Source organism: Odontesthes bonariensis, chromosome 8 (assembly GCF_027942865.1).
Source record: "Odontesthes bonariensis isolate fOdoBon6 chromosome 8, fOdoBon6.hap1, whole genome shotgun sequence".
Lineage (NCBI taxonomy): Eukaryota > Metazoa > Chordata > Actinopteri > Atheriniformes > Atherinopsidae > Odontesthes > Odontesthes bonariensis.
The window spans coordinates 14425841-14444519 of NC_134513.1; the positions used below are offsets into that span (position 1 = coordinate 14425841).

The 18679-nt window shown below is 43.9% G+C and overlaps 1 protein-coding gene across 1 annotated transcript; it reads right to left on the minus strand.

The window, feature by feature from the left end:
• Nucleotides 1–33: 33 nt before the first annotated feature.
• On the minus strand, nt 34–16993 carry itih5 (inter-alpha-trypsin inhibitor heavy chain 5). The gene is made up of 14 exons (XM_075472533.1): nt 16855–16993; nt 16736–16780; nt 16116–16279; nt 15265–15366; nt 12424–12704; nt 11386–11555; nt 10940–11056; nt 7149–7320; nt 6561–6870; nt 2776–3443; nt 2417–2470; nt 1647–1763; nt 938–1315; nt 34–504 (listed from the first exon to the last, which is right to left on the minus strand). Exons 1-14 carry the CDS (start codon nt 16963–16965, stop codon nt 236–238), a joined length of 2958 nt encoding a protein of 985 aa, XP_075328648.1. The 5' UTR covers nt 16966–16993; the 3' UTR covers nt 34–235.
• Nucleotides 16994–18679: the final 1686 nt, after the last annotated feature.

The window sequence follows — 18679 nt, forward strand, 5'->3', positions numbered from 1 at the left end:
TGTTTTTATGTCTCAGAAATCAGCCTAGAAATGTGTTTTTAAATGTTTTATTTACATTAGTAAATGTGTAAATATTAAAGGGCACGTCATGAAGACAATTAAATTTGAATTAGAAATAGTAGAAAAATATATTCAAAAACAACCTGTTGGAAAGGAACTCCAAGTGTGAAGATTTGGTGTTTTTCAGCAGTTTCAGTCTGTTGGGATGTGATAACTAAAGTCAAATAACTGGAGTTCACAGCTGCCTCGCACTGTTTGTGCCTTGCGGCCAGTCTCCTGTGTCGAACATGTGCGACATCAAATAGTCCTCATACTGTCCGTCTATCAGCTTGGCGGCGTTGTTTCGGGCGAACCAGCAGTCCACGCTCTGCGTCCCGCTGTAGATCCTCCTGCTTTTGTGAACCACCGGCACCGAGCGGTTCTTCACCTTCAGGACCGGGGAGGGCGTCGTGTCTCCCTGTGCAGGAAGCTCTGCCAATCCCACTTCCTCATACAGGAACTGACCTAAAAGTACAGCAAATCAGACAGACAGACGGGCTCAGTGCATGGAGGTGAGGAGATATTACAGTAGTTATTAAAAGAATAGCCAATGTTTGTGATGTAGAAAGATGCATTGCCTCTTGGGGAATTTTACCATTTTTTTGTATGTCAGTCAGGATAAAGTAAGTGTGGTGACTGGGGGGGGCTTACTGTCTCAGAGTTTGAAAATGCCTGGCTTAAACAGATATTGACCATCACATGATCTTTTGTTTAGCACCAACTAGCATGTAACCATTGTCGATGATGAATCAAAAGCAGGAATTTGCTTGAAATTGAGCAAATATTCTGCGAGTGTATGGGCTTAACCTGCTGCCTCTGATGATGGACAGCAATGCTGAAGGCTTTTTAGATTTTCCCAGGACATCGTGGATGGTAGATCAGCGCTTCTAACACCCACCTAGCAGGCCGTGGCAGTTGCGCGACAGCCCCTTGCTATTGCCGATGTAGAACCCCAAATGGTCTCTCTGGTAGGGAGCTGGATTCTTGTACTGATGCAGCAAGATGACGAAGCTGATGTTTCCTCCGACCGTCACCGTCACATTCAAGTTTCCCACAATAGCCACAGACAGCACGCCGCTGTCCACGGTCACGGTAGAGTGGCAGGGCAGGACGATGCGGTCCCGTCCATCCAGGATGACTTTCTTAGGGGTCACTTCAATGTAGGCGCGTTTGGGGTGATCCGCCACAATGGTGATGGTGCTGAAGTATGTGCGCTGCTGCTTGTGGCTGCCTGGTGGAGCCGGTGCACCGATGAGCTTACCGTTAACTGTCACACCTGAGGATACATGACGAATGTTTCGTTGTAAGGCAACTAAGATGGCAGAAAGAAACATTGGCAACTTACATCTGTACAAGTCTCATCAATTCATTTTCTATTCTTGAAATCAAAGGTAATAAAACGTGTAATTTAAAACAAAGGATGATGTCGCATAATAGTTAAAACCCATCTGTCCCTGCCTCTACCCCAACTTATTTTCGAGTGTGGCTGGCATACAATTCTTGTATTTTCCAAATCCAATGAAGTTGGTCAGTGGAGACACCGACTCTTCAGGAAACGGGGTTTGTTAAGAGCTTGCGGTGCCTTCCAGCAGCATGATGAGCCTTACCAGAGTGTTTGTGGTCAGAGACCAGGCGAAGGACGTGCCCCGGCTCACCGTTGATGTTAAAGCACACGGTTAGTTTACTGAGGGGGAACTCCACCACAAAGTGGGGGTCGCCGTCAGCTGCAAGGGAGAGGGAGACAAAAACAGTTCTTTTACAAAAACAAAGACACTGTAAACATATCAAGTGCACATTTATAGTCATTTTTTGGGATAACATTAACATTGCTGTATTAGCTTGGTTCATTTTTTTTTCTTTGAGACATTCTAAATTTTCGGCTAAAGTTCCCTGAGACCTATGAGAACCTGCGAGGACGAACACAGGAGCAATGAGATTAGAGAGTAACGCTAATGACAGGGTCATTAGCCTTCACTAACGGCTTCTGATGGCTTCCCTCTCTTTACAGCAACACATGCGCACACATCCACTTCTGCACACTGCTCTCAACGCTGTCCCATCAGCGTCGGCGCTCACACGCTGCAAGTGCCACTCAGTGCCTGCGCTGGTATTTCAATTAGACCCTCTTCATGTTCACAGGAATCCCCGAGCCTAGCTGTCCGTGTGATCCCTGCAGACTGCCCGACGAATATCTAAATTACAGGTCGCCCACTCATAGAGTGTAGAGAGAGTCTTCTGTACATCCTCCTCCTCTGCTCTTTCAAGTCTTACCACGGGGTCTCATAACTGCAACATGCAAGGACTTGGAGGCTATCAGATGAAACGGGGGTGACAAAATGTCCCAACTGTTTATACAGGAAAGACTGTGTGGAGTCACCTGAGGTTTTGGAGATGGTGATGGATTTCTTGACTGGTCTTCTTCCAACTTTACCTGCAAGGAAGACAATATTTAACTCCAGGGATATGCTTTTCAATACAAACTGTCCTTTATGAAAATACTTAACCTCCAGTTGTCTCCAATATTGTGAGGATCATCCGCATGTGAGTGTGTGTAGGATGGGGAAAAAGTGCTCAATGTATAGTTTAAATGAGCGTGTGAATGGCCCCTGCTGTCTTTTACTGTAAAGCACTGAGTTGTTAAAACAAAACAAAACAAGGAAAACTATATATACATGAATGCAGCTCGTTGGTTATTTATACATGCTGTGCAACCAGAGCTTCAGGGCACAGCCTTACCTATTTTGTTGCTCTGAGATGAAGTTTGACTGCCAGGCTTCCCGTCTAGTTTCTCTGGCTTTTCATCATCGGTGTCACCTGGCAGATCATTAGCAGGTGAGGCAGCCTCAACAGCTGCTGGTGTAACGGTGGGTGCCGGCGCCATGCTGCCGTCAGCCAGGACTTCGGGCTTCTCCACCACCATGTTGGTGAGTGGAGTAAGGAAGTTATACGTCAAAGACAGGTTGGTGGCCTGTTGGGTGTGATCGTCTCTCTCTTTGCTGGTTTGGCTGCGCAGCCGGGACCGTAGCTCTTCCTTAACGCTTAGGAAGCCCCAGACACGTTCCACAAAGTCTTCCGCGATGGAGCCCAGAGCGATCCCCAATCCCTGCGGAGTCTTCGCTCCGGCTGCCATTGCAGCAGTAGCGGCCTTCACATGCTTCTCCGTCTCAATCTGCCGGTGCCGCAGTGGCACATCACTCTCGAGGATGATGCTCCTATCATTGTTGCTGGCAGTAACCTGGACCCGGAGGGACTCTGTACTTTGGTTTGTGAGCTTGCCAGCGATGATGATCTCAGAGCCATTGAAGTAGTTGGAGAATAGATTCTGCGTGACGTAACTGACCGAGTCCTCTGTGTAGTTGACCCTTATGTCAGACAGCAGAGGAGTTCCTATCTCGTCATAGAATCTACAGCGGAACACAAAGACATCTCAGATAGCATATGAATGATTGCAAAAAGGATTACAAATCATGATAATTGGTCAAATCTGCTGAAAATGTCTCCAGAATGAGCATTCAGTCAAAAATTAGAACTCTGAAGCTAACAGAGAGACAGAAGTTGATCACTTTTGCTGTAACGGGCCCAGCATTAAATAGAAAAAAACTTACGATTGCATGTTCAACAATCGTTGTTTATCAGAAGCTCCTATAGTAATCTCCATATAAGAAAACCATTTTATTGTGGATATGAAGGTTTTATGGCATTGCAGTCAAAGTAGTATTGACCTGTATACACATCAGTGAGCAATGGATACAAATCACATTTATATCAGTGTGTGATTGTCCTCTTGCTACACCATAAGTCCAGAAATATTGGCAGTTCGTCACAGAGGCATTATCATCAGTTTATTGGAAATGGATTCCCAGACCGATCCTAAACTGTCCCGTTCGCCCCTGGAAAGCACAACACTGCTCAAACGACTAACAGTTTTTATCCCTATGACGAAGCCAGGGTGCAACTGTAGCATTTTGCTAATTTTGCCATCCATCCATCCATTTATCCATCCATATTCTGCCACCAATCAGAGATTTATCCCCAGACCTCCCTCTCCTCTTGGGACACCTGAGGCCTCCTCCCTGTGGGACATGTCCAGAGCATCTTCCCTCGGAGGTATCTAGGTTCAAACTACCCGTCTGGTTCTTTTAGGTGTGGAGAAGCAACAACTACTGTAAGCTGCTCCTGGATCACCCTTTCCCAGAGGGGGTGAGCCTAGAAACCCTTCAGAGGAAACTCATTTCAATTGCTTGTATTCACGATATCATTCATGTGTTCGCAGCCCACAGCTCGTGACCAAAGGCGAGGGTTGGAATAGAGCTAGATTTGTTAATTGGTTGGACAAATTCCTCGGCACCCTTTAGTATCTTAGCGTGGGTAAAGAGTATAGTCTGGTGTTCCACAACTAGGATAGACACCTCAGTGTTTGATGAAAAGACTCTCCAGCACCTTGGGATAAACTTTGGGAGGCTGAGAAGAGTTGGAACTTACCTTTTATATTCTTATTTTCCATTTTCTTTTACCATTCATCCAGCAAGAATTGGGTGTGCAGAACAAACCGTTATCTGGAACTTCTTCGGTAGTTTCAAAATCCCATCCCAAATGACTGGACTATACATTTTTTAGCAACCTCAAAAGCAGTACAATTTCTCTTCCTGCATTATGATCTACAATATATCGCCCCGCTTCTCGTAGCTGTAATAAAAATGTCGTGGGGTGTGTGTGTGTCCTGTCCTTGTTGTCACAGCGTCGTAAACCTCCTCACCTCTTAACCAGCATGTTTGTCCAAGCGGGACGAGGGCTATTATCACAGAGTCTATCTGTTAACCCCACACGCATACTCAGACGCAGGTTTCGCAACACACACACACACACACACGCACGCACGCACGCACGCACGCACACACACACACACACACACACACACACACACACACACACACACACACACACACACACACATTCCTGTGCAACTGAACAAACACCTTGTGTGTCGAGAACGAGAGAAGTCTGAGAGGAAAAAAAGGGGAGGCTGTTATAGTCTGCGGCTGCCTCGTGTTTAAGTTGATTAAAGAGGTCTGTTTTCAGCACCGTCACATTTGCAGTCTACGTTCCCTCTCAGGTTGATGAAAGATGGACAGACGTGTCAGGGAGACGAGGGAGGAATTAAGGGCAACTAATGGCCTAATAAAAGGCAGATTATACACGTAGGCATGGGAAAGGTATTTGGCAGTTCTTGCTTGTTAAAAGTTCAAATCAGTCTCCTATAAAGGATCATTTTTTTTAAAGGCATATGTGCACCAAAGGTGGACAGAGTGAAGAAAATATATCTAGCCTGTAAACTCCAAAAAAAAAGTTTTAGATTCAAATCTAACAAAGTGGGAACGGTCAGAAAGAGCCTTTGTAAAACCGAATGAGGAGCGCCTCGCGTCATACCAATCTAAACAGATATTAGACAAGCCAAATGACAGCTTTCACACTCACTTTTGAATTTTTTTTTTAAATCACTAATCATTTTTTAGACCGTTCCCAGTTTTGGACCCTTTTCACACCAACATCAGCATATGCCAACTCCAAGGAACAGCATAGGCCAGTTTCCTGGTTGTTTTAGGCCACATCCTCCCTTATAAGCAGTTATCTTTGAAAATACTTAACAGGTGGTTGGATAAAGCTTGTGTAACTACCACACATCAACTTCTTTTCATCAAATTAATGATCTGTTGCCAACTGACCCTGTGATCAGTGATAAGAGCCACCATTGTTGACTCTTGTCATACCTAAAACCTCCTTAGTGTTGCCAGCGTTGTGTGCTTTATTCCTCAGAACTATTGTGCCACAGTTTCAACAGTTTCACATATCTTGCTGGATCCAGCTGCCAGCTGCAAGGTCATTTTAGACCTTATGTAAACCGTGTTTTTAAACCAGTTTCGCTCCAGTGTCAGGCTACTTTTCAGACAGTCTAACATCAGTTTTATTCCAGTTTCTTTTTAAGTTATCATGACTTTCTAGCCAGTTTCGATCTCTTCTGAACTAAATTTTCAAACTTAGATTAGATCCCCTTTATGTCAGTTTTATAAAACTGTTAAGAACCATTTTCAGACTTTCTAGAGGCCATTTTAAACCAGTGTCAGCATGCTTCTCCTCTACTGTCAAACCAGATTGTGAGACCAGTTTGACACCACTTCCAGCAGCTCACCAGCTCCAGATTAAAGACTAGACTGTTTTCAGGCAAGCGCTTTATCACCCAAACAACAGTTTCAGATCACTAAAGAATGAAAAGACGCTGCCTTTATTTCTCTAAAGGCAGCAACCAAAATTTTGAGTGAAGATCTGATAGATATAGGTTTCAAACCCCATTTTGTTGTTTCTTTTTTTTTTTACCAGTGCAAGATTAAAATATGAAATAAGAAATCCCTGCTCACAACTCAAACAAAAGCTTGAAAGCTAAGTACGACACAGCCTGTGACTTAAGAAATATTTCATCAACACATGAGCGGACTGAAAAACACAGAGCTGAAACAAAGACATACCCTTTAAGCATCGCGCTGGCGTCAGCGTCCTCGCGGATGCGCCTCATCATCCCGCAGTTATCCAGAGCCATACGCTCCAGCAGCCGGTAGTCCACGTCATTACCAATCCCAATTGTGAAGATGCAGAACTTCTCCTGCACGGCTGAGCGAGCGTTCCCAAGGATGGAAGTGGACTGGATCTCTCCGACGGTGGGCCGTCCGTCCGTCAGGAAAATAATGAGGGAGACGCTGTTGGGGCTGCTGTCGGGGCCCGAGAGGTAATCACGAAGCAGAGAGGAGCCAGTCTGGATGGCGTCATCGATGTTTGTGCCTGCAGTGAAGGATAAAAGTGTCAAGGAATACGGAAATACGTGAACCGAGTCTCACTTCAGAAGTTTTTATTGCCCTGAGGGAAAGCTCATTAAACAACTGGTTTTCCACTCAAACATCCAGTAGGCTGTATGATTTAGGAGACATTTTTTAAACCAGAAACTCTAAATCTTACAGCATTAAGATAAAAAAAGAGATTGAGTCACAAGTTATTCTACCAAAATGCATAATTTATGAAAAAGGCGACCTGTATGGACAATAGCGTTTCAAACCTCTCACCTCCAGTCGGCATCAGCATGTAAATAAACTTCTTGGCATCTCTTATGTTCAGTGGTGTCACCGGCACGAGACGATTCGGCTGCCAAACTTTGATCCGATTGGAGAAGCTGATGAAGTTGAAATGATCGCCGGGTCGCAGATCCCTCAGGATGGTGAACAGAGCGTCTTTCGTCTAAGGGGAGAGTCACAGATAAAGGGGGGAAAAAAGGGATTCTGAAGCATTACACATTATACGTGTGTGTCCACATATGAGAGCGAATCCACCTCAGGACATTTTTAAAAATAACTTGAGTTTGCAGGACCTCATTCTAAAGTTTTTCGACGGTAGGATTCAATTTCCAAATGTTTGTATGATGTTTTACAGTACTTATCTCAAATCCTACATCAACATTTCATCTGACGCCGGCTTATGTCAAACGAGCCATGTTGCCGCTGCATCTTTTCACTGGACTGCGAGACATCTTCAGGATTTCAAAGGTCTGACACAGAAATTCATCAGTCGGTTCACAGTTACCTGGAGGAAATTAGCTCTTTCCTTCATGAAAATTCTATTTAAGCTGCGCTGCTCGTAAAAATCTGTTGCAGAACCTCAATTCCAAAAAATCAGGGATGCTGTGTAAAACGCATTAGTTCAAATCTCATGAACTAATATCTTATTCGGAGTAGAAAAACGTTGAGAGCGAGACATTTGACCATTTTCTGTTAAACATTAGCTCATCTTGAGTTCTATGGCAGCAACGCATCTAAAAGAGTTATGACAGGGGCCATGTTTTCCACTGTGTAGCATCCCATCTTCTTTTAACAACAGTCTGTAAACATCTGGTAACTGAGGAGACCAGTTGTTGGCGATTTAGGAGAGGAATGTTGTCCCACTCTTGCCTCGATATTGGATTCTAGCTGCTCGACAGTTCTGGTACTTTTTATTTCTCGGGGTATTTTGTGTTTTATGAGGCTCCAAATGTTTTCAGTTATGAAAGGTCTGGACTGCAGGCAGGGCAGTATGAGCTTTAGCACAGGTCTTGCTGGAAAATGCAAGGATTTCAACAGAGAAAAAAGACGTTTCAGTATTGATACCTTTCCATATGTGCAAGTTGCCAGTTCCATAGGCACTAATGCACCCTCCCCCCCACCATCAAAGATGCTGGCTTTTAAACAGAGTGCTGACTATAAGCCACTCCTCTCCTCTTTAGTCTGGAGGGCGCAGCGCCCATGATTTCCAAAAAAGAAATATAAATGTTAATTTGTCTGACCACAGAATAGTTTTACACTTTACCTCCATCTTAAATGAGCTTTGGTCCAGAGAAGACGGCAATGTTTCTGAATCATGTTCACATGTGGTATTTTTCTGTCTGCATAATGGAGCTTTAACCTGTTTTTGTCAACTGTGTTCACAGATTTCTGGAAGTGTTCCTGAGTCCATGCAGTGATTCCCAGGACAGAATCTTACAATCTGTTTTTAAATCAGTGCTGAAGATCACAGGCATCCATTACTGATATTCAGCCTTGTCCTTGTGCACAGAAATGTCCCCGGATTCTCTGAAAATTTTGCTGATATTATGTACTGCAGATAATGGAACATTCAAAGTAGACAATATTCTGACATTGCTCCACAATTCGTAGACAGTTTTTTTGCACATTACTGAACCTCTGCCCATCTTTACTCCTGAGAGACTCTGCCTCTCGAAGGTGCTCTTTTAAAACCCGCTGCTAACTAACCTAATTAGCTGCATGTTCCTCCAACTGTGTCTGTTGGTCCCGGTTACTTTTCCAGCCTTTTTTAAGCCCCGTCCTGTCCTTCTCTGAAACATGTCGCTGCCATCAAATTCAAGATGAGTTCATATTTTCCATGAAATAGTAAAACAAAAAAGTCTAATTTTCAACTTGTTCAAGATGCTGTTGTATCAACTGTCAGATTAAGTTGAGAATGTGAGGTGCTGGAGAAGCTTTGTGCGTTATCTGAAAACAAGGGAAAAGCTAGCACCCCCTTCCACTTTTCTGCCTTCATAATTTCAACATCTCCAGATGTGAGTGTGGGTGAGATATATAACCGAGTGGTGGGAGGATTTCTAGATGTCTGTATTTACTGTATACACCAGGGATCAGAACCACAAAAAGGACTACACTGAAACTCTCTGTTGTAAAGCCACATCAAAACACACTTGTTCTTTTCCTGCGACTCGCTGGGGTCTGCTGATGAGAGGGAGGGCGGATCAAGGGGTCGAGGGGTGCTGTTGTCTAGAAAGTTCCATGACCACATAGACGGCGACCTTCCTCCCTCACAGCTTGACCTTGTGCTGTATATTTCCAATTTCCTTACTTGCTGCAAATCAGTTTTCCAGTTTCTCTGCTCCTCTGGTTCTGTACTCTTTCCTGATGGCAGCTGCAGAGAACAGCTCTGAGTCTAGCTGAGAAGATCATCGTGCTATTGCAGAAGGAAAAAAGGGTCCGATATTGATATTCCAGTGGGAGAGGGAGAGGGAGGGAGGGAGAAGGTGGGTGGTCACGTTTCCTATCCAGTGAATCTATCAAAGTACTTATTTCAAACTTATTTTGTAAAGAAAACAGGACTGTCAGAAAGATCAGATTTCCTCCCATTTGCTTGGGAAAAAGAGTTGAGAATTCCTTTTTTATACTGCTCCTGCTCCAAGGTTAATCTGACAATACTGCCAGGTATTCAGTGCATTTTCCAACATGTCGTCTTCTTTAAAGCTGCGACTGTTATGTGACAGTTGTACAACTTTCTTATTCATTGAATTTTATCAAAATAGTTTTAAAGCTTCAGCCTCAACTTCATCGGGATCTTTCCAAGGGCCAGTTGTCTGTGTCCAATCTGAGTGATTATTTTTTACTGTTGCACTTCCATGCTTTAATGTGGAGTGATACCAGGTTTTAATGAACATTTGCTTGTAAAATTACCACCACTCTGTCTGCGGCAGGTCTCTCTGCTCTCGGAACAGTATATTTATCAGGAAAAGGGCTTTGGTGGGTTTCCTCTTCTATATGACTCGTCCTAGTAAAATGTTCACTGCAAACTTGCTGGTCTGCAGGGCCTAATGTACGAGCAGGAGCGTTTATGTCCATTTGTAGCACAACAAGCCACAACTTCATGGCCCCAGTCCCTCAAAGGTAGCATGTGGTATGTTCAATTATCCTGAAGTAACTGTGTAACAATTACTGACATCTAGTGGTCAAGTTTTAGATTACAATCATCTCAAATGACTTCCACACCACTGTCGGCAAATTGCATCTGTCTCAGCCGGCCAAATGTCACTGTCAAGGAGAAAACAAGCAACCTAAACATGACTCCAAAAGTCTTTCTTCTTCTTCAGCAATTTCCATCCCGGACAAGCCACAACAATTTTTATCTTTATTTTCCGCCCTTCGCCTTGTTTGCACATTTGCTTCACCTCTTCGTGTTTTTGCTTTTGTTTGACATGATTGTTTCACACAAAGCAGCATACACAATTCACTCATTTTCTTCTTCTTTGTCACCCTCGAAACAATACTCTTCTTCTACATGACTTTTATGACAGTAATATGGCCCTCGTGTGTTGAATACCCGCTGTGCAAACGGATGTACGTAGCTCAGTCTAAGCTAAAATTTAATTTAGCTCAGCAATTAGATACTAATTGAGACACAGATATTATTGTCACACAATGCAACTCTTTAGAGGCCAAGCCCCAACTCTGAGGTCACCATATAAGCAACTGAATGCACCCTGATGGGACATTTCCAAATCAACGTCAGCTCTGTATCCAGTACAGTAATCCAATAAGCATGTCACTTTTACCTGTCTGATCTTCGTCCCCAACATGGAGGCGCTGGTGTCGATCACAAACACCACATTCTTGGGCACAGCCGGCAGGTCTTTGGGGGCGAAGTAGTGGACGAAATGTCCATTCAAAACCTTGGGGAGACAGTGACGCAGCAGGCAGTGAGATTGGTTGCATTTTCAGGTCTGTGCTGAGGACAGACAGAAGAGTTTGGCTGCACAGCGAGGCTGGTGGCAGGAAGCCAGAGAAATGAATGACTAACAGGTGGGTGGAGGAGGGTGTATTTCCGAGTGTGACTGGATGAGAAATGTGTTTGCATGCACAAGAAATATTACAACTGATTTTTTTTTTTACATATTTGTTCTCTTCATGAAAATTTTGCTCATCTCTGTTTAGAACTCTCTTCCCAGAGTTTACCAGTTATCTAACTGTAGGGTCATTATGACATGAAAAGTGCTCTCACCTGGATGTCTCCAATCCCCATGTCTCTCTGGACATCATAGCGGATCACAAAGTCTCCCAGGATGCCGCTGGTGGTGATCTTGGCTTGTTGGACGATGTTCGGGCTGAAGGTGATCTTCCAGACGTTCCTTTCGTTTTTGATCACAGTGGTGATGGGAAGCTCGGGCTTGGCTAAAGCACGAATACAGAATGTGTGTCATGTCAAAACCATGAAAAAAAATAAACTGGCCATGAACTAAGTGCGGATTTAAACTGGTGCCAGGGAACTCTTAAAGGATAAGACCGGTTTTTTGACATTGGGCCCTTGATTTCACATTATAGCATGATGTTCCACTCACCCCTGCTTGTTGTTTGTCATTTGGAGCTGTTCCGAAGATATTCGCGAGGCGTCTGGCTGCTCTCTTGAGATATTCGGCCATGAAACGGTTTCCTATGGGCAAGCTCATACAGGCACAAACTATGCTGTTTATAATTTATTAATTACTCTACACTAGAACTGATAACGTGGAGGTGCGTCGCTTACTTAAAAAAATCCGGGTTATTGTAATTTTGATTTTTTTGTCGTAAAGTGGGTGTTACTGACGTCATCGTCGTGCTACTGCCACAGGCAGCCCACAGACCTGCTGCCTATTTATTCATTCGGCTAAAATTCAAAATTAGTAACCCGGATTTTTTTAAGTAAGCGACGTACCTCCACGTTATCAGTGCTGGTGTAGAGTAATTAATAAATTATAAACAGCATAGTTTGTGCCTGTATGAGCTTGCCCATAGGAAACCGTTTCATGGCCGAATATCTCAAGAGAGCAGCCAGACGCCTCGCGAATATCTTCGGAACAGCTCCAAATGACAAACAACAAGCAGGGGTGAGTAGAACATCATGTTATAATGTGAAATCAAGGGCCCAATGTCAAAAAACCGGTCTTATCCTTTAAAAATGATCTCATCTTTGGGATGTGGAATGCAGTTTTGACATTGGCCTGAGCAACATTTTCATTTGATTAAGGAATAAACCAAAACTTTGTGCTCAATATCTACAAACCTGGAATCTTGGATGCTTTAAGACCAGTTGCTGTGTTGGCAGAACCGCTGCTCTTGCCTTTGCGGAGAGGCAGCACCTGCAAGTCCGTGATGGCCGAATGGTCGACGATGGTCACGTCGAGGTTGAGGCGGCTAACCAGCTGCAGGGGCCTCAGGCTGGTGACGTGTTCGTAGCGTCCCAGCCGGCGCTGCAGAAGCTCTTCATACATCAGCAGGAAGATGGCCCGGTTCTTACCAGGTATGTTAACTGCCATTCTGAACACCTCCACCTCGGGCTCTGGACTGGAGAGGAGACAGGGAGAGAAGCTGGTGATGCAGGACGACATTTGCCATCCTTAAGGCTTTTTTTTTAAATTTTATTTCTCCAGCTGTTCTGTGTTGCTCAAAAAAAGTGTTTATTTTCTGTGCCTTGGGATACCTATCATGCTGGACCAGTCCACCTCTGCTGAGCGTCTGAAGACTGGGAGTCATCTACTCTGCTAGTGATTAGGGAAACAGTATCCCTTTCTGCTGCCTCTATAAATGTCACCTCCTGCATCTATTTTTTTCACCCTTGCAATCCCACCGTCACACTCCTACCTCCGTGCTCCACTCCCAGGACTTTGTACTCACTGTGGTAGTTCCTGACCAGGTTAACACCGAACACACGCAACTCCAAACCTTTTTTTTTTTAGGTTTTGGGCACCAGTAGCCTTGATTTGACACAGGAAAGGGGCAGAGAGAGCGGGGGAAGACGTGCAGCAATACTCAACCCCGGGTCCGTTGCATCGAGGAATTGCAGCCTCTGTACACGTCCCGTGAGCTATACTGTACAGCAAACTCCAAACTTTAATCTTGTAGTTATGTGCTAAATAATTATGTGCTAAAAAAACTCTTTCAGTTACCCAGCTTTCCATTAATAGTGGCTGTGACATGTCTGAATTTCCTGTCTGTTTTTAAGAGATAGACTTAGTTAGTTGTAGGATGACCACGGCAGCTGTGGTTAGTAATGATGATATTGCTTCTCCACCTCTCTTCTGCTCCAATGTTTTGACAAAGTTTTAGTTGGTTGCTAATGTTCCCGTACACACAGTTTGCTCTTTCCCGTGTGGAGCTGTGACACAGACATGCAGTCGTGTGAAGATGAAAGAACACACTCTTCATTTCAAGGTCAAAGTACTGTAGAACAACATGAAAAAGAAAAAGAAAACCTTTGGCCCTCAGCAGGTCTTAATATTAGGTGAGTACAACCTCAGAACCATCTTTAACAGCAATAACCTTCAGAAGTAATCCCCCACTCTGCTTTACAATGCCGCTTCAGTACTTTGTGGTTTGCAGCATTTGTTTATGCACGGGTGTCTTAAGGCCCCACCACAGCCTTTCAGTCAGGTTGAGGTCTGAACTTTAACTGGATTACTGCAACAACTTCATTCTTTTGTTTTTTTCCCAGACATTCTGTTGTAGATTTGCTGCTGTGTTTAGGGTCATGATCCTGTTGCATTATCCAAATTTGGCCAAGCTTTAGCCATCAGTCATGCGGCCTCACATTTGACTTTAGAATACTTTAGTTCACCGTCGACTCAATGACTACGAGGTGCAGGTCCTGTGGCTGCAAAACAAGCCCAACACTTTCTTCTGCAACTCTTCCAAACAAGCCATCCTTGTTCAGTCTTTTTCTAATTGTGCTGTCGTGAACTTTAACATGCCAACCGAGGCCTGTAGAGTCTGAGATGTAGCTCTCGGGTTTTTTGGCAGTTTCTCTGAGCATTGCACGGTCTGACCTTGGGTTGAACTTGGTGCAACATCCACCCCGGGGAAGGTGGGCGACCTTCTTAAATGTTTTCCACTTGTGAATAATCTTTCTCACAGTAAAATGATGGACTTCAAGTAGTTTGGAAAGCTTTATAACCCTTCGGAGACTGATGGGTAGCAGCATTTGATGTTTTTTCCTCCTTGGCATTGTTAAAACACACCTGAATGCTCCAGACCAGCAAACTGACAAAACTCCTGCTTTTATACAGGTGCTCATGTTTGCTGATACAATTAATCAAGTATATTTGATTAACAGCACCTGGCTGCTAATTACCCTCTTAATTGCTATGAAAGCTTTATGGGGGGGCTTAGTTTTTCCGCACACTGCTTTTGCATTTTGGCTTTTGAAGAATAAAAAAAAAAAAAGGGTCTTTTTTTTCACACGACTGTAGCTCGTGCAAAAATGACTTTGTAACCATGTTTATGTAACTAGGCTAACTTTAAAATCACATTTTAAGCATTTTCTCTAAGGTTTTGCCTTTATCTGGAACTTTACCGTAACTCGGAGCTTTAATGCACGTGTAGATGCAGCTTTCTCGATAAGAGTTCCTCTGCGTCACGAGACACACTGAAATCTGAGGGTTGCTCGAATGAAATTACAACACAAGGACATTGTAACCAATTGTAAACGTGGGAGGAACTACTGCATAGCTGCTCCATGTGGTGATATCATCACTGCATCCCACATGTTTCACTCCAATCTGGTTCCTCGCCCTTCGGTCTGTTTACAGTGGAGTTTCCGAATCACTAAATCTCATTTAACGAAATGACACTTTCTGCATGACAGCTGGACGGGCTATGAAGTCACTTCTTCCACATGTCACTTCTTGGGTCATGCATTTATATGACAACTCTCATCTGCGGAGCTATGACTGCAGAGTCTGTCCGCTCACAAAAATATACAGTCCCTCTCTGTGGATGCTATTGTGGTCAAAGTGGTTCCTGATGGGAAACGTATCAGCCTGTGTTTGCTAAGCAGAAACACTGCAGTAAGCAATGCCGGACTGTAGGCGCAGTCACACACAAACTCACTCACTTGGGATTTTCATACCTTGTGTCACTTGACTCTTTGTTTTTGGCTTTGCCGTTCTCCTGTTTGACCCTCTTTTCCTTTGGCCTGACCTCGCTCTGGTAGACACGCCCTCCAATGATCCTGGTTCAGGGGGGGTCAGAGGTCGGGGGTTTAGAGCGGAGCACATATTCAGGACCACTATTGTCACAGTTCAACTAGATTTTTCTCGGACAAAGGACACAGAAAATCCTGTCATTACCTATTTACGGGTACCCTTCCTGCACATGAGTGAACTAATATGTGCGTGTGTGTTAACGGTGTTATAAAAATTGTAACCTCTCCTTCTGTCCTTGCTAACATCCCCATAGCAACTGAACCATCATAAATAATTCCAGCCACTGAATCTTGTTGTGAGTCTCGCTCTGGAGCTGAAACTTACAGGGAGTTTTTGTAGTTTTAAAGGTACATCTCATAGAAACTTTATTATATATTCGAGTTTCTTTGTCACTTAAACTCTGCTTGCCATTGTAATGAGAGTCTACTTTTAAATATTACTTTAGACTGGCTACAAATTGCCCCCAAAAATATAACAATTTCTAACTAAATCTTTCACAAACCCGCTGATAACCATGCTTATTGGTTACAACCATAGAAATGTCAATAAGCATTTCAATTGAGAGCGGTGTAAATAGGCCCTGCAATAGAACTCTTTAGAGCTCACTGGATTTCACTTTTAGAATTGCTTCATCTTCAAGATCAGTAAAAGTTAGTCTAAGTTCCAAATTTTCCAGCTATGGTGTAAAATCCAAACTTTATCGTAAGTGAGCTTCGATTATATTTTAGGCCCACCATCTGCGAGTTGCTGCTCAAAGGACCTGCTTGGTTCTTACATGGTGAAGTTGGAGACGTATGCTTCAGCGGGGATCTGAAACTGGAAGACGCCCTCAGAGGCGGCGGAGTGCCGGTTGAGCATGGCGCAGTGCACCGCAGTGAAGGCGTAGCGGGAGATGATGGTGGTCTTGATGGAGAGCTCCTGTATGAGAGGTTTGGTCTCCTGGAAGAGAAAGCCACCCGCTGCGGAATACAATCTGGAGCGGAGTTGCTGGTGCAACATTTGGCATGACGTATGCATCGTTTTTGCGGGTATTAAAACTCAAAAACTCTTCTGATGAATAACGAAAAAAAGAAATTCCCCATTTTTATTATTTTCCCCCCATCAACACACGGTTACAATTACTAATCATGCAGCTGAATTCGATGAGCTAAGATCCAGGGCATTACAGACACTCTGGCACATCATTGCTTTTGGCGGATCTCCTGCGCGTTACGCCCAAAGCGCACAAGTTCGAAGTGACACAATAAACTTCTAAATAACTTTAACTAGGTCATCCATCCCGTACTAAAATATAGAGTCCATTACAATCTCATGAAACGACCTCGATTCTTATCCCCTGCCTATACAACTCGTTTAAGGAACGTAATACGTAGCCTATAAAGATCTTTCTCTTACCTTGGCCAGAATAGTTTTCACCTGCCGTGGGACTCTGCGCGGCGCCTGTATACAAACATGTTCATTATAAGACTAAATCTAAACAGCTGGACATCAACGTGATGTGGAAAATGCCTTACAATGTCTAAATCAAAGTCTGACAGGTCCACATCATCCTCAAACTGGGGCTCCTCAGGTTGTCCCTGTGCGCCGAGCAGGCTGAAGCGCAGCAGCAGAGCCAACAGCAGCATCTCGCAGCTCCTCTCCGTTAAAAGTCTTCACAAAGATGAATGAGACATCGTGCCTCTGAATCTGCGAGAGTGTGAGACGATGCAGAGGAGGAAAATATACGCCCACCTCCTGGAGGGTGAAAGATGCAGCGCTTTCAGTCCCGCTCCTCCTGGGGAGGGTGGGAAGAGGAGGAGGTGCAAAGTTGTAATGGAGTAAGGTGGAGATTACTTTAAGAAATAAACGGCTCACAACGCAGAACCAAAAGAGATGTGACGATTGAGCTCGAGTCGTTGTTGTTCAAATACTGTTTAAATGAGGGAGCATTTGACAACAGAATATTAATTCAACTTGGAGCACTTCTTAGCTCCACTAGGTGGCGGATTAAAACTCGATATGTCCAGCATGAATAAGAAACAGGTGAGACAAATGTAGTATGCATTGTTGCCCTTTGTCCCTGTTACGTGTGACCATTTAACATTAAATAAATGAGTGATTTAGAGCTACAGATTGTCAGTCAAGTTCTTGTTTCATTTGGCATACCTCAGCCTTTTCTCTCTGTTTCCCTGCATCAAAAATGACTTCTTGACTTCCTTGCATGGATGCCATTTCTGATGAGGCCTGAAGGTTCAGGTGCATCTCTCAGGTCCTGTTTCAGGATTTTTTCCAATCTTTTCAGGGCACGACTTTCAGATGCTCCTCATCTGCTGTAAATATTTTTTTAGGCCCATCACCTTAGTCCTCCATTCGTCCAGTTTCCTCAAATTCTTTAAGGACACATCGCACACCATGCTCAGAGAAGAAAGAAACGCTTTCTTTTTAAACTGGTCAGGTAAGGACTGCACAGAAAATGAGTGAAATAACAACCAACATCATAAGGGAAGAAAAACACAAACAAAAACTTTGAAGGACCTTCTGGAACCCTGAGAACTATTGCGTAAGAGCGCTGTAAACCATTACAAGAAAGTCTGGCTGCTTGCTAGCGAAATATGAAAAAAAACGAGGGATGAGGGACCCCTGCAACACTGTACATGGTATGCTGTGCACACTTGTAGTGCAGACATCATCCACATGTTGCTGTTGGCAGATGGACCATTGACTGAATTTTAGCTGAATGAATAAATAGGCAGCAGGTCTGTGGGCTGTCTGTGGTAGTTGCACGACGATGACGTCAGTAACACCCACTTTACGACAAAAAAAAAAATCAAAATTACAGTAACCCGGATTTTTTTAAGTAAGCGACGCACCTCCACGTTATCAGTGCTAGTGTACAGTAATTAATAAATTATAAACAGCATAGTCTGTGCCTGTATAAGCTTGCCCATAGGAAACCGTTTCATGGCCGAATATCTCAAGAGAGCAGCCAGACGCCTCGCGAATATCTTCGGAACAGCTCCAAATGACCAACAACAAGCAGGGGTGAGTAGAACATCATGTTATAATGTGAAATCAAGGGCCCAATGTAAAAAAACCGGTCTTGTCCTTTAACACACATCCACTTTTTGCATCATAACATGAAAGAGCCCAGCTTTGGTGCCATCTTGTGGACAAAGTACAGCATTACAGCGTTCGTTCATAAAGTGCAGATTAGTGTCAGGCCGTGTCAGGCCCTCAATGTTTTTGTAAAGATACAGAACAAGTGAGGACATTTGGTGAATCTGCAACTTTTCTGACTGGACAGATACTTCTGTTGGATCCTAAATGACTCCAATCTGTTCTATTTATCCTGCCCACGCT